This window comes from Tupaia chinensis, unplaced genomic scaffold (genome assembly GCF_000334495.1).
Source record: "Tupaia chinensis unplaced genomic scaffold, TupChi_1.0 Scaffold000208_1, whole genome shotgun sequence".
In the NCBI taxonomy this organism is placed as follows: domain Eukaryota; kingdom Metazoa; phylum Chordata; class Mammalia; order Scandentia; family Tupaiidae; genus Tupaia; species Tupaia belangeri.
Window position 1 is genome coordinate 1,957 of NW_006159683.1, and position 12,013 is coordinate 13,969.

General features: G+C 37.8%; 1 protein-coding gene across 1 annotated transcript in view; it reads left to right on the top strand.

Annotated features, from left to right (window-relative positions):
• The first annotated feature begins 9,105 nt into the window (after positions 1-9,105).
• Positions 9,106-12,013, top strand: part of MSRB3 (methionine sulfoxide reductase B3) — a 139,062-nt gene continuing 136,154 nt past the window's right edge. The window contains exon 1 of the mRNA XM_006147273.2: positions 9,106-9,229. Within this exon, the coding sequence (XP_006147335.1) occupies positions 9,154-9,229 (76 nt within the window). The 5' untranslated portion in view covers positions 9,106-9,153. The remainder of the gene's footprint in view (positions 9,230-12,013) is intronic.

The window sequence follows — 12,013 nt, forward strand, 5'->3', positions numbered from 1 at the left end:
GAGAGAGAGAGAGAGAGAGAGAGAGAGAAATCCACTAGATCTGGGGCTTGAACCCTGATCGACTATGTAGGAGTCCAGCAACTTAATCACCACACCGCTGCTGGTCCCTTTTTTTTTTCACTTTTTATGTAACCCAAATAAAGAAAGTGTAGATGCTGCAACAGGTAGACATAGGAGTACTAACCGAATATTTTCTCAAGTTGGTTGTCTGACCTTTGATAACTCTCTGTTTTGTTATGTATAAAATGAGAAGTTGGACCAATTTATTGGTTCTCCCACTGTTTTCCCATTGAGATACACATAGTAAATGACTTTTATGAGCAACACTCTCACAAAGTCATACACAGAATATGAGTGTAGGCTTTGGAAGAGATGTTGTAGGGTGCACGTTATATTCAATCCAATTCAATTTATTTCTGTTCAATTCTCATGCTTGCTCTAAATTCATTTTTACCTCTGTTAAAATGCCAGAAAACAAGAAAATGAAGGTGACATTATTAAAGCAATAGCTCATCATAGTGGTTTTAAAACAATCCTTATTCTCAAATTTTGGTATCTAAAATTTTTTTTTTTTTGAGAGTTTTTTTTTGCTATAGGGCATGTGCGCTCACTGGAGAGACAGAGAGACCGAAAGTGAGAAATCATCTCCCAGGGCAGATGGCCGTGTTGTAGTCCCTCTTCCTCCATTCTCCTCTTGGGATTTTGGGCATGCACGCACATGTACCCAGAGCGAGTTTTAAGCTGCTGGGCCTAGGACTCGGAACTCGGTCAACTACCTGGGAGTCCAGCAATGTAACTATTATGCCATCTGCTGGCCTCTCTAAATACAATTTTTTAAAAATTTAAATTTATTTGTTTGTTTGTTTATTTATTTATTTATTTAAATTTGATCAAAGGACAGAGAGAGAGAATATGAGAAAGCAAGCTGCCAGGTTCGAGACTCAAACCATGGTCGGCTATGTGGGACTCCAGCATCCTTAACCATCATGCCAACTGCCAGCCCCTCTAAAGACAATTTTTAACAATAGATTTCATGATTAATACTTCACCACTGATAGGTCGTGGCTTCTGATGTACTAGGTATTCAATATTTTTTTCTAGTTCCAAACATACTTAACAATATAATTCTGTTGTTCTCAAGCATTTCTAATTTTCTGGGTATTCCACTAGTAGGTTTTTACTGGTAAGCATTCTATCAATTAATTGTACCATGCATATGATATGGATTCAATAAATATCGAGTGAATTTTTCAATGAAATAATTATGAAATTCTTTCCTGGTGACAGCACTAATTTAGAATACGTTTTCTTGTCCCTTAACAGGTCATTTGTTTTTGTGAATTTCTTAAAGTGGTTCTGAAAATATTGAATTGTAGTATTCTGATTGTTATTCTGAGAAATCTTATTAGTCTCCCTCACTTTGATAACATAGTGCAAAATCTTGCATTTATTCACAGACTACATGAAATAGGAAATGTGCTAATTGCCTTTAGAAGTGATAAGACAGCTAAAGACTACTGATATTAGTTTTTAACCATTTGTTGCTTACTAAACATTGTGGAATAAATGATAAATGTGTCCATTTTTATAAAAGTCTTCTGTTAGTTTATTCAACATTTATTAAATATTTACTGTGTTTAATATATGCCAAATAACATGTCCAACCAGTAGTTGTAGCAGCATGGACAGTGAATCTCTAGAGTCTTTGAGTCTCTTTCAAGAGATTTGCAAATCAAAACCTTTTCAGGGCCAGCCAGTGGCATGGTGGTTGGGGCAGCTGTATCCATGTGGCCAACTGTGCAGTTTGAGTCCTGGACTTGCCTGCCCAAAATCCCAAGAAGAGATGGAGGAGAAGGGATTGTGGTGTGGCCATTGCACCTTCATACATGTTTTCCTTGGCTCCAAATCTCCATGTTTCTGCCACTCCCTTTCCCAAAGCTGGAAGTAATTCTCATTTCTTCAGAATTCTGTAGCACTTTGTTTCTAGTCCCATGAAGGCATTTAGCACTTGTCTTATGTTCTTATTTAGGAAAATAGTTTGCTTTTTTATTTGATAACACAGACTTTATTTTACACCTTTGCTTATTCATCAGCACCTGATACATTGTTTTGTATGTATTGGAAATTTCTATAAGGGAACTGAGTAACTTATAAAACGAACTTAGAAAACTTTGGTATCTTAAAATCGTTTAGCTAAGTGATGTGGATATTGTCTAAGGATTCTGAATAGGCAGGGTTCTGTCATTTCTTAAAACAAATACAATCACCAAAGATCTCTGTTTAACAAAAGAGATGCTGGGAACCAGCAGTTAGCGTAATGGCTATGTCGCTGGACTCCCACGTAGTCAACCGCGGTTCGTGTTCCGGACCCGGTGGCTTAAAACTCAGCTGGGCGCGTGTGCGTGCGTGCCCAAGATCCCGAGAGGAGAATGGAGGAGAAGGGATTGCGGTGTGACCATCCCCCCTGGGGGGTGATTTCTCGCTTTCTGTCTCTCTGTCTCTCTCTCTCTGCCTGGCGAGCTCATGCGCCCTATAGCGAAAACCTCTCCAAAAAAAAGGAAAAAAAAAAGAAGATGCTAAATAGCTGCCAGTGGCTTCAAGCAGTAGTTAAATGATTGATCAATTCACTCTACAAACATCAGTTGAGAGTAAACCCGGTGCCTGGCACTGTGCTGTTAAGAACAGCAGTGTGTGTGTGTGTGTGTGTGTGTGTGTTTCTTTTCACAGATAAATGCAATTTTAATGATTGTAGGATAAAAATGCACAAATGGAAAGAAATCTGTTGCTTATAATACATAAGGTAATATATTTGACTGGACCAATATGCAGTGCATTTATCATGGGAAAATTCATTTGGTCTGCTGCAATGATGCACAGTGATTGAATGTGAAAAAATACAGAAAAGAAAGAAAAAAAATGCATAAATGAGCCTTAAATGATTCCTATCAAATTTCTTGGGCATATGAAGCATTGCTGAATTGACTGAAGATGAATTATTAAACACTAGTAGAAGGCTATCAGGTATAAAACACACTCGTATTTTTATTTCGCACGGGAGACACTAAGCAGTTCACAGATGCTAGCCTATGATGGTATTGCTGTCATTCATGATGAAATGAGAAAAACAGCTACAATGAAACTTTTTTTCTCATAAAACTAAATATATTCTAATTAAAAGAATGTTCTTTATATTGAGATTGCTTTCCTAGTTCCTGGTTTCAACATAATATTTCTTTTCTGATATTATAGTGAGATTAGGGTTTTAAGACTTGCTTTTTTATTGTCTTCATTTGACAAAAATTCAAATTTGTCAATCTCTGTTGGCGCCTATAGTTTTGTGGGGAGAGCATTTCACTAGTTCATGGAAAACCACTGATGTAGACATTCTTTTAACATTTATTGAAAAGGGATTTGACTTTCAGGCTTGACACTTTAAATCCACTCGTACAACCAGCTCATTTATTCTGGAGCTATCAACTTCGTGCATTCTCTGGATTCCTTGTTTATATCATCTATCTTTGGCAGTTTGTCATTCCACTGCAGGGAAAAAAGTAAAAGCAAACAATAACAGTAATGACAAAACCCCATCTACGTCAACAAACTAGTTAACTAGTTTTAGTTTGTGGATATGAGAGGGCTGGCTTGGTGGCTCAGTGATAGTGTTCTGCTCAAGTGATGCTGGATCCAAATGGAAGATTATGGGTTCAGTTCCCCAGTCAGTCTATATACTCCAGGTGTCTTTCTCCCATGATGCTGGCTGGAAAGGCTATGAGGTCAGGGCAGATTGTAGTACGAGACCCTATTCATTGTGCCTTTTTCTCTCTTGCATGCGTACACTATAGATAAGTTTAAAAAAAATTGGATGTAAAATTTTGGGGAAAAAGATAAAAAATGGATTAAATAGAGTACTTGAATTATTTTTGGATTTCAAGTTAGGTTTTATTTTCAACTTCCTACTTCTTCATAAGAACTGCAAGTAATATGTAACCAACAGGTTTTAGTTCAGATTATTCCCTTTCAGCTCCCATAGTGGCTGAGATGACGGAAATAGCACTGGAAATGATCCTGAACCTTCCATCCATAATATCAGTCATTTAGATGGTCTTCCATTCAATGAATGAATGACTGTTATGTGCCAGGTAAAAAGATACAAAGATAAGAAAGACACTTACTTACAAAGTCATCCAGAAGATGGATGGAGGTAAACAGAGTAATGCCTTGAATATTGCTGTAGGGGATTTGATAGCACGTCAAGGGGTACGGCACGGACCAGAATTGGAGAGACTAGAGCGCTGAGCCTTGTGGCAAAGAGATTAAGGCTCTGAGATGAAGACAGAAAGGTTAGAAGTAGGAAATGGAGGACTTCATCGAGGAAATTGTGGTCATGATGGTATAGCCCGCATATGTGGTAGGTGGGATGTGGAGACGTGCCAAGAGAAAAGGCTGAGAAGTTAGGGAGCAGTGAAATATAGATCTTGAAATGCTTTACGTAGGAATTTGTGCTTTGTCTGAAAGATTTACCAGACTGTGTTCTGTGAAAAGATAGAAAGAGGTTTTGTATGGTTGAAGCCATCTCAGAGGTATCCCTTGAGACAAAGGTAAGCGGATATATTTACTGAGAATCCCTCAGCTTTATATTGGGCAGCATTTCCATGACTATTTGGCTATTAAATTTGAAGGGCTGTTTTGTGCTTCTTAGAAGATGGCTTAGGAAATTCTTAAATACAATGGAGAAAATATCAGGAAATGATACCCAGTTTATGTAATTTAAGTCTATTCACAGAACATAGTGTGGTATTACTCATTAGGTATTGTTCAAATAGTTTTTTTTAAATTGCCAGAGGGTATATGCCCTCATCAGAGAGAGAGGAAGAGGAAGAAAGTACCCCTCTCCAGTGGGGTGTGCTTATGCCACAGTTCCTCTCACTTGTTGGGACTTGGGGCACACATACACAGGTGCCTGGGATATTTTTCAAGATGTTGGGGCTGGGATTCAAACCAGTCAGCCAAATGAGATCTGGTTCCCTTAACCATTAGACTATTGGGCTGACTCTCAGCCAGTATTTTTCAATATCCACAATTTTCAAAATTATGTTCCAAAGACTATGGGATATTAGAAAGATGCATGGGACATCTTTTCTGACTTTCAAAAAAAAATATGTAGATCATCTGTAAATGTTGTTCATTCATGCAGTTATTTGAGTCAAAGGCAATACATGAATAATGAAGTTGAGGATAACCTTGGGGAGTAATGGTGGTGTTTGGGAATTTTCTGGTGGTCCTTGCTTAGTGTGGATTTTAACAGGAATTTAGTGCTGATTATTTCCCCATATATTGCCACCATTCAGAATCGTGTGCTTGTGTTGCCTGCTTTTTCTGTAGGATTGTTTCTGGCTAGGATTGTTACCCAGGCAGTTCAGGAGTACAATAGAAATAAAACTGCTGGATTGAAACTTGAATGTTTTTGAGGAGTGGTGAAAAGTAACTGCTGCTTTATTTGGTCCTCAGAAGTACCGTGTTAACCAGTATATTGAAGTTTTGGTAGAGTCAAGTGGAGTTAACTCTACGGATCCTTACAGTACATCCTAAAGTTGTATCTACTAAATTTAGAGAAAAAATTTGGATGTGATAAGGAATTGTTTCTGGTGGAACAGAAAGATCATATCTAGGAATCTCAGAATGTTTCTCTTTTTTTAAAAAAGATTATTTTATTTAACTTTATTTACTTACTTAAATTTGACCCCTGGTGGGGAGAGAAGAGCGAGAGAGAGGGAGGGAGAGCAAGCTACCAGGTCCAGGACTCAAACCGTAGTCAGCCATATGGGAGTCCAGCACCCTTCACCACCGCACCACCTGCTGGACCCATAGTGTTTCACTTTTTACATCCTTAACTCCTTACTTCTTTCTCAGTGTCAAGAGAGAGAATTTTCAGATTATCTGAAGTATCTTTAGTATCTTCAGCCATGCTGTCTAATAGTACATGTGGAATCAGAACACTGAGAGTCAGGTCTTCATTGCCAGCTGTGTCATGGTCAAGAGCACTGACCCTGGAGCTGGAGGACCCGGGTTCCACTGTTTATTAAATTACGCAGTCACCAAAGGTCCCTGGCCTTTACTAACCATTGGCGTTAGGCAGATTACCTAATCTCTCTGTGCCTTAGTCTCTCCATCTAAAAATGGGGAAATAGTAGTATGTACCTTATAAGCATGTAAAGATTAAGAAAGCATAATGTATGTAAAGTGCTGAGAATAGTGCCTGGCTTATGCCAAGAGCTTCGTCCACAGTTATCTTTAGGATTGATCTCACTGCAGAAATCCAGCATAGGCTTAAATAGGATTCTTTGCAGAATGGCTTGCTAACTCTAAGTAGGGTTGAATATAAAATGGGCTGTTAAAATTTTCTAATTCATAGAATTAAAAAATTTAGTAAATATTTGACAATTAAATAGTAACAATAGACAATGTTTACTGAGCATATATATGCTATAAAGTACTTTTATTCAATTAACTTTTTAAATAACTTTTTTTAGAGTCAAGGCAGCTGAGGCACTGAGAAAATAAGTGATTTGTCTAAGGTCACACAGTGAATTATGGGTGATCATAGGCAGTCTGGCTTCATAGCTTACACACATACATCTTGATATGACATCTCGAATGTAAAGGTGCTGTGTAGCTTAGATTTGTTTGTGCAAGTGTTTTATTCCATTTAGTGCAACCATGTTATGTGGAAAACAGTAGTCAAAAATAATTTTGCTAGAACATTTCAGCATAAAAATATGGCTTTTTGTGTTCTGTAGAAGAGTTGCTCCTGATGTCATGTGTTAGAACTTTCTTAACTGTGATTGTTTTTGTTGTGAAAGTATAAGATAGTAAATTGGACGTAACCAAGGCAGATAAGTGCATGTATCTATTCTTTACAACTGTTTTTTACTTTACACCTCAGCTACCTATTTCAGGGTAGTGTGTGAGTAATATTATCTTATATGCGTTTTGTACTTAGCTGTTTTTTCTACTATCCTTGCAAGCACTAAAATAACTAGGATCATATCAGTCCTAACCTAGGAAATTCATGCTTTACAGTGTTTGAAAATGGAGAACATTGTGACAAATCATGCTTGTGTTCTTCAATATGAAAAAAAACCTAGACTACTCTAAAAGTAATCCCTTTGGTTGCTCCACTGTGTTGAAGCTAACAACGCACTTTCTGGATCCACTATTACAAAAAAACCAACAAACAAAAAACGACAAAAAAACTGGGCAAAACTAATTTGCCACTAGATGGAGCCCTGGCTATTTGGGTAGAAATGAAGGCAGTGCAGGCAGGACATTAAATCACACCGTCACATCATGCTGCAGGGCCCCTGGTATTTGCGGCCCTCCGCTTTTAATTGTAGAATGCATCTTTGTTCTTTGCCTGACCTGCAGAGTGACATCACTGCCTTTCTTCCTGTGCGCCGGCTTTGACACAAGCCAGATGGCCACAGTGATCGGTAGGCGCCCAGGCCGCCTGGTACAGCAGTTGATGAAACAGAATAGGAAGACGTTTTATGGTCAGCTGCGGGAGCACAATGAGGCTACAGCTTTGCTAAGTAATTGCGTTTACCGTGCACACTTTATTCCTCACAGAGAAGGGTCACAAGGCAAAAAATACATTTTTATTTATAGTGTTGTGAGGTATAGACCTTTGATCTTTTATTAGTCGGTAGTCTGCTCCAAAGGAATGCTCTCTTTGCTCTGCTCTGCAGCCACTCGTGAAAATGACATGTTTATTTATGTTTAATGGTTCTTTCAGGCTGTGGATTGCAATACTTACCTTCCCTCTTCCTCCCCTTTGTCTTTAGTTAGTAACACAAAAATGTTTTAGTTTTGGAGTGAGTTTAGTTTGGAGAAGTCAGAGTTCAGGCATGTTAATACAAGCAGATTTCTGTCAGATATACTCCAGAGTGATTTGGTAAAATATATTACTGTTTATTATGTGTTCGTTCTTCAAGGAAGTCAGAGAGTCCAGGAACAGACTTTTATTTTGGGGTGGTGGGGTGGGAGAGGTGGTCAGGAAATGAACAAGACATTAATTTTATATCCATTTTTGGACATTTCAGGGTAAAAGCTATTTAAAGTGGTCATTTTCAATAAAATGTAAGAAGTTTATATTAATCTAGTACTTTCCATTTTTGTTTGAAGTTAATCTTCACCAATTGGAATAGTGTACAGAACTTTTAAGAAAAATCCTAGGAACCATACTTTAAAGTTTAACATCTACAAATTTTGACGTTCTTCCACATGATTCATTTCCAATGACTTAAAACTCCTTTTGCCATTTTAAATGCTAGGTCATGATTAGTATTCATAGAATCTAACCAGAAATTATAAATCATTAAATTGAATAAAAATTCATAATCACTATGCTTTCTTCAATCTTAACCCTGTTTTTAAAAAGATGTGTATTTGTTGTCCTTACATTGTTGACTTTTAAGAAAAATCAAACTCTTAAAAAAAACCCACAAAAGAATCTCTTAATCCTACAGTATTTTACAGTATTCTCTAGGGAGTAAGATTTGCAAATAATTGCTGGAAGAAGGCAGTGTAGTATAAGGCAAGAATAGGGCTTGACAGTCAGATATAACAGGGTTTTCTATCTTTTCTCACTGTTATTTGCTTTGTGGCCTCGGACCTTTGAGCCTCTGCATTCTTACATATGCATTGGAGGATAAGAGCTACCGCCTAGGTTTATTTTAAGAATTAAATAATACAATGTGTATATTAGGCCCCAGACAATTCTTGTTGTGTGGCACAAACTCTGTAAATGCTAATTCTTTTCAACTGTTTCAAACTCTTCTCACCCTCTTGCAAAATGTGTTCACAGATTACACTGCTATTATATAGCATGCATTTTATTCATAAGATACAAGTAAGCCTGAGTTAAAAGTAAGCTCACAGTCTGAAATAGAGGCACTTGAAATTTATTATCACTGTGTGTGCGTGCGCACGCACGCCGTGTGCGTGCAGTTCCAGATAAACCGTAACTATCAATTGCACTGTGAATGTGTTTAACACTTGTGATGTTTTAATTTGTCTTTTGTTTTCTTTTTTTCTCCTACTCAGCTCTCGCCCCTGTTCTTTGCCTCTCGTTTTGTTGGTGAAGATATCACAGTGATGTCTGCATTCAACCTGCTGCATCTGGTGACAAAGAGCCAGCCAGTAGCCCTGCGAGCCTGTGGGCTTCCCTCAGGTTGCTGCTTGTTGTACTGTATTTGCGAGGGCACTGCTTGGAGTGGGTGTTTCTGCTGCAGGAAATGATACACCATAATGCTGTGCTAAATTTCGTTTTCTTTTACTTGGGTCCTAATCTGAAGAAGGAAATTGGTTATAAATCACCACTCTACTTGGAGTAACATTCATTTCCACAGTCCTTACAGCTCTTGGAAACACTGTCCAGTTCCCTTGCCCATACGTAATTGTCACTAATATTTCATGATATCTTCTTGTTCTTTAATGCACACTACACATCTGCAAATCATAATGTTCATAAGAGGCTGGCAGACTTAGTAAGAAACTGCCCCAAATCACAGAAAATGGGACATTCATCTTGTTAAAGAATAATGAAAATGCTTTTCATTCCACATGTGGCCATTCCTTTATGAAAAAAAAAATGAACAACTTTAGCATAATTAAGTTACTTAGTTATTGTAGTAAAAGAGAAAAGATGTTCCGCTTAACATGATCAAATAAACAGAACTAATATAGCATGTGTCAACTGATTCTTAAAATAGAACCACTATGCTTTTTAAAAATGTGATTTTAAGCATTTAGACAAGTGAATCCTGAAAGTCCAAAATTTCATTATGTGTCCATAAGTTTCATATTTTGATTTTATTATGAAAACCGCAATTGTCAAATATGATATTTTTGAATATTATCATTAATATTATTTATATTTCTATTAATATGCATACTTCTATTATTACATTACATGGAGAATTTAAGTCTAACTTACTAAGATTAGCTGAATATTTACTAAGAATACCAGGCATTGTTTTTTAAGCAGTGGAATAAACAAGGTAAAGCTGATTTTTTTCAAGTAAAGAAAGAGATGGAAATGAGTGAAGACCATTGAGTCATTGGTGAATGACTGGACTAGAGATCTTTATGTCCAGTTGGCCAGGTATTCATGATGGGAAAAGGACATATCTAATATATTGAGTAGTTTGAGGGGAAACATGAAGACCTAAAATAGAAAAGAATATGGAGAGAAATGCAGATTGCTTAACATGACTGGCACAGATGGGCAAGAGCAAGCAGGAGAGGTAAGAAGAAAGGTAGCCAAATCGTGAAGTCCCTCATATGATGTTCTAAGGGATTTAAATCTTCAGGAAGGGACCAGCAGGTGGTATGGTGGTTAAGGTGCTAGAGTCCCACATGGCTAGCCACAGTTCTAGTCCCAGACCTTGTGACTTGCCTTCTCACTTTCCCTTTCTTTCTCTCTGACTCTCTGGTCATGTCTTATAGAAAATAATAACAATAAAACTAAATAAATAAAATGTAAAGAAACAATCTTGAAGAGAGGAAGGAGAATAATATGACTTCATTTGCACTTTAAAAAGATAATTGATTTAGTGTGGTAGAGGGTCAGAGCTGATTTTTCAGATGTTTCTAGGAGAGAGTCTGGATAATTTCATTGGAAAGAGGGGATAAGGCATTTCTCTTGAAGCCATACTTAAATAGAAAGTACATTTTAAAAATAGATTTCTAGGGGGCCGGCAGGTGGCATGGTAGTAGAGGCACTGGACTCCCACATGGCCTACTGTGATTCAAGTGTAGGACCTGGTGGCTTGCTTTCTCACTTTCCATTTCTCTCTATCTCTCTCTGGCCAAATTAAAAAATAATAATAGCAAATAAAATTTTAAAAATAGATTTTTATATGTATTCATGGTGACTTGGGCTAATTAAGCTTCATCCATGGAAGTCTTAACCACTTGTTTTAAAAACTGCTCCCCACCCCCGCCCACATGTCTCTGCACTGCCACCATAGGGCATATTGGAGGAATTTGAGTCTGGAAGGAGTCAGGAAGTGTTGAGTGCCCTCACAATAGTCATTGCAGTAGGTTTGAAAAGAAAAGGAATGGACTAAGGAGAAATTCAGATAATAGAAATGACAAAGTTTATGTATGGAATTGTATATGAAGTTGGGGAGAACGTCAACCATGTAGTCCTTGTGCCACGTGGAACTTTTTTTTATCACTACACATTGCATATAAAACTTGACTATTAAAGTTAGTTTATACAAATTCATGTTTTCCACTGGAAAAAACCCTAATGTGTGAAAGCATCCAACCAAGTTCTTTTTTTTGGGGGGTGGGGGGAGAGGTTTTTGCTATAGGGTGTGTGCACTTGCCAGAAAGACAGATACAGAGAGACAGAAAGCGAGAAATCACCCCACAGTGGGTATGGCCACACCGCAATTCCCCCTCCTTAATTCTCCTCTCGGGATCTTGGGCACGCACGCACACGCGCCTGGTGTGAGTTCAAGCCACCAGGTCCAGGACTTGGACTGCAGTTGACTACATGGGAGTCCAGCAACGTAGCCATTACACCATCCGATGGTCCTCAGAAAAGTCCTTTTAGTATAGAATTGGTATACAGAAGAAGCTGAGTAGCTAGCTATAGAAAAGGCATTGATAGTCATAGAATTAAAGGATTTTATAATAAAATTTTAATTGAAATGTAAGTATTTAAAAATTTTGATAACAGAATGATTTAAAGGTAAATTCAACAAAGCTATAAATTTTAAGAAACCATTATGGTACAGTACTTAGGTGCATATGAGTTCCGAACCAGACTGACTGGTTTCTTTTTTTTTTTTTTTGAGAGATTTTCACTGTAGGGCGTGTGCGCTCGCCAGACAGACAGAGACATAGAGACAGAAAGCGAGAAATCACCCCCCAGGGGGGATGGTCACGCCGCAATCCCTTCTCCTCCATTCTCCTCCCGGGATCTTGGGCACGCACGCACAAG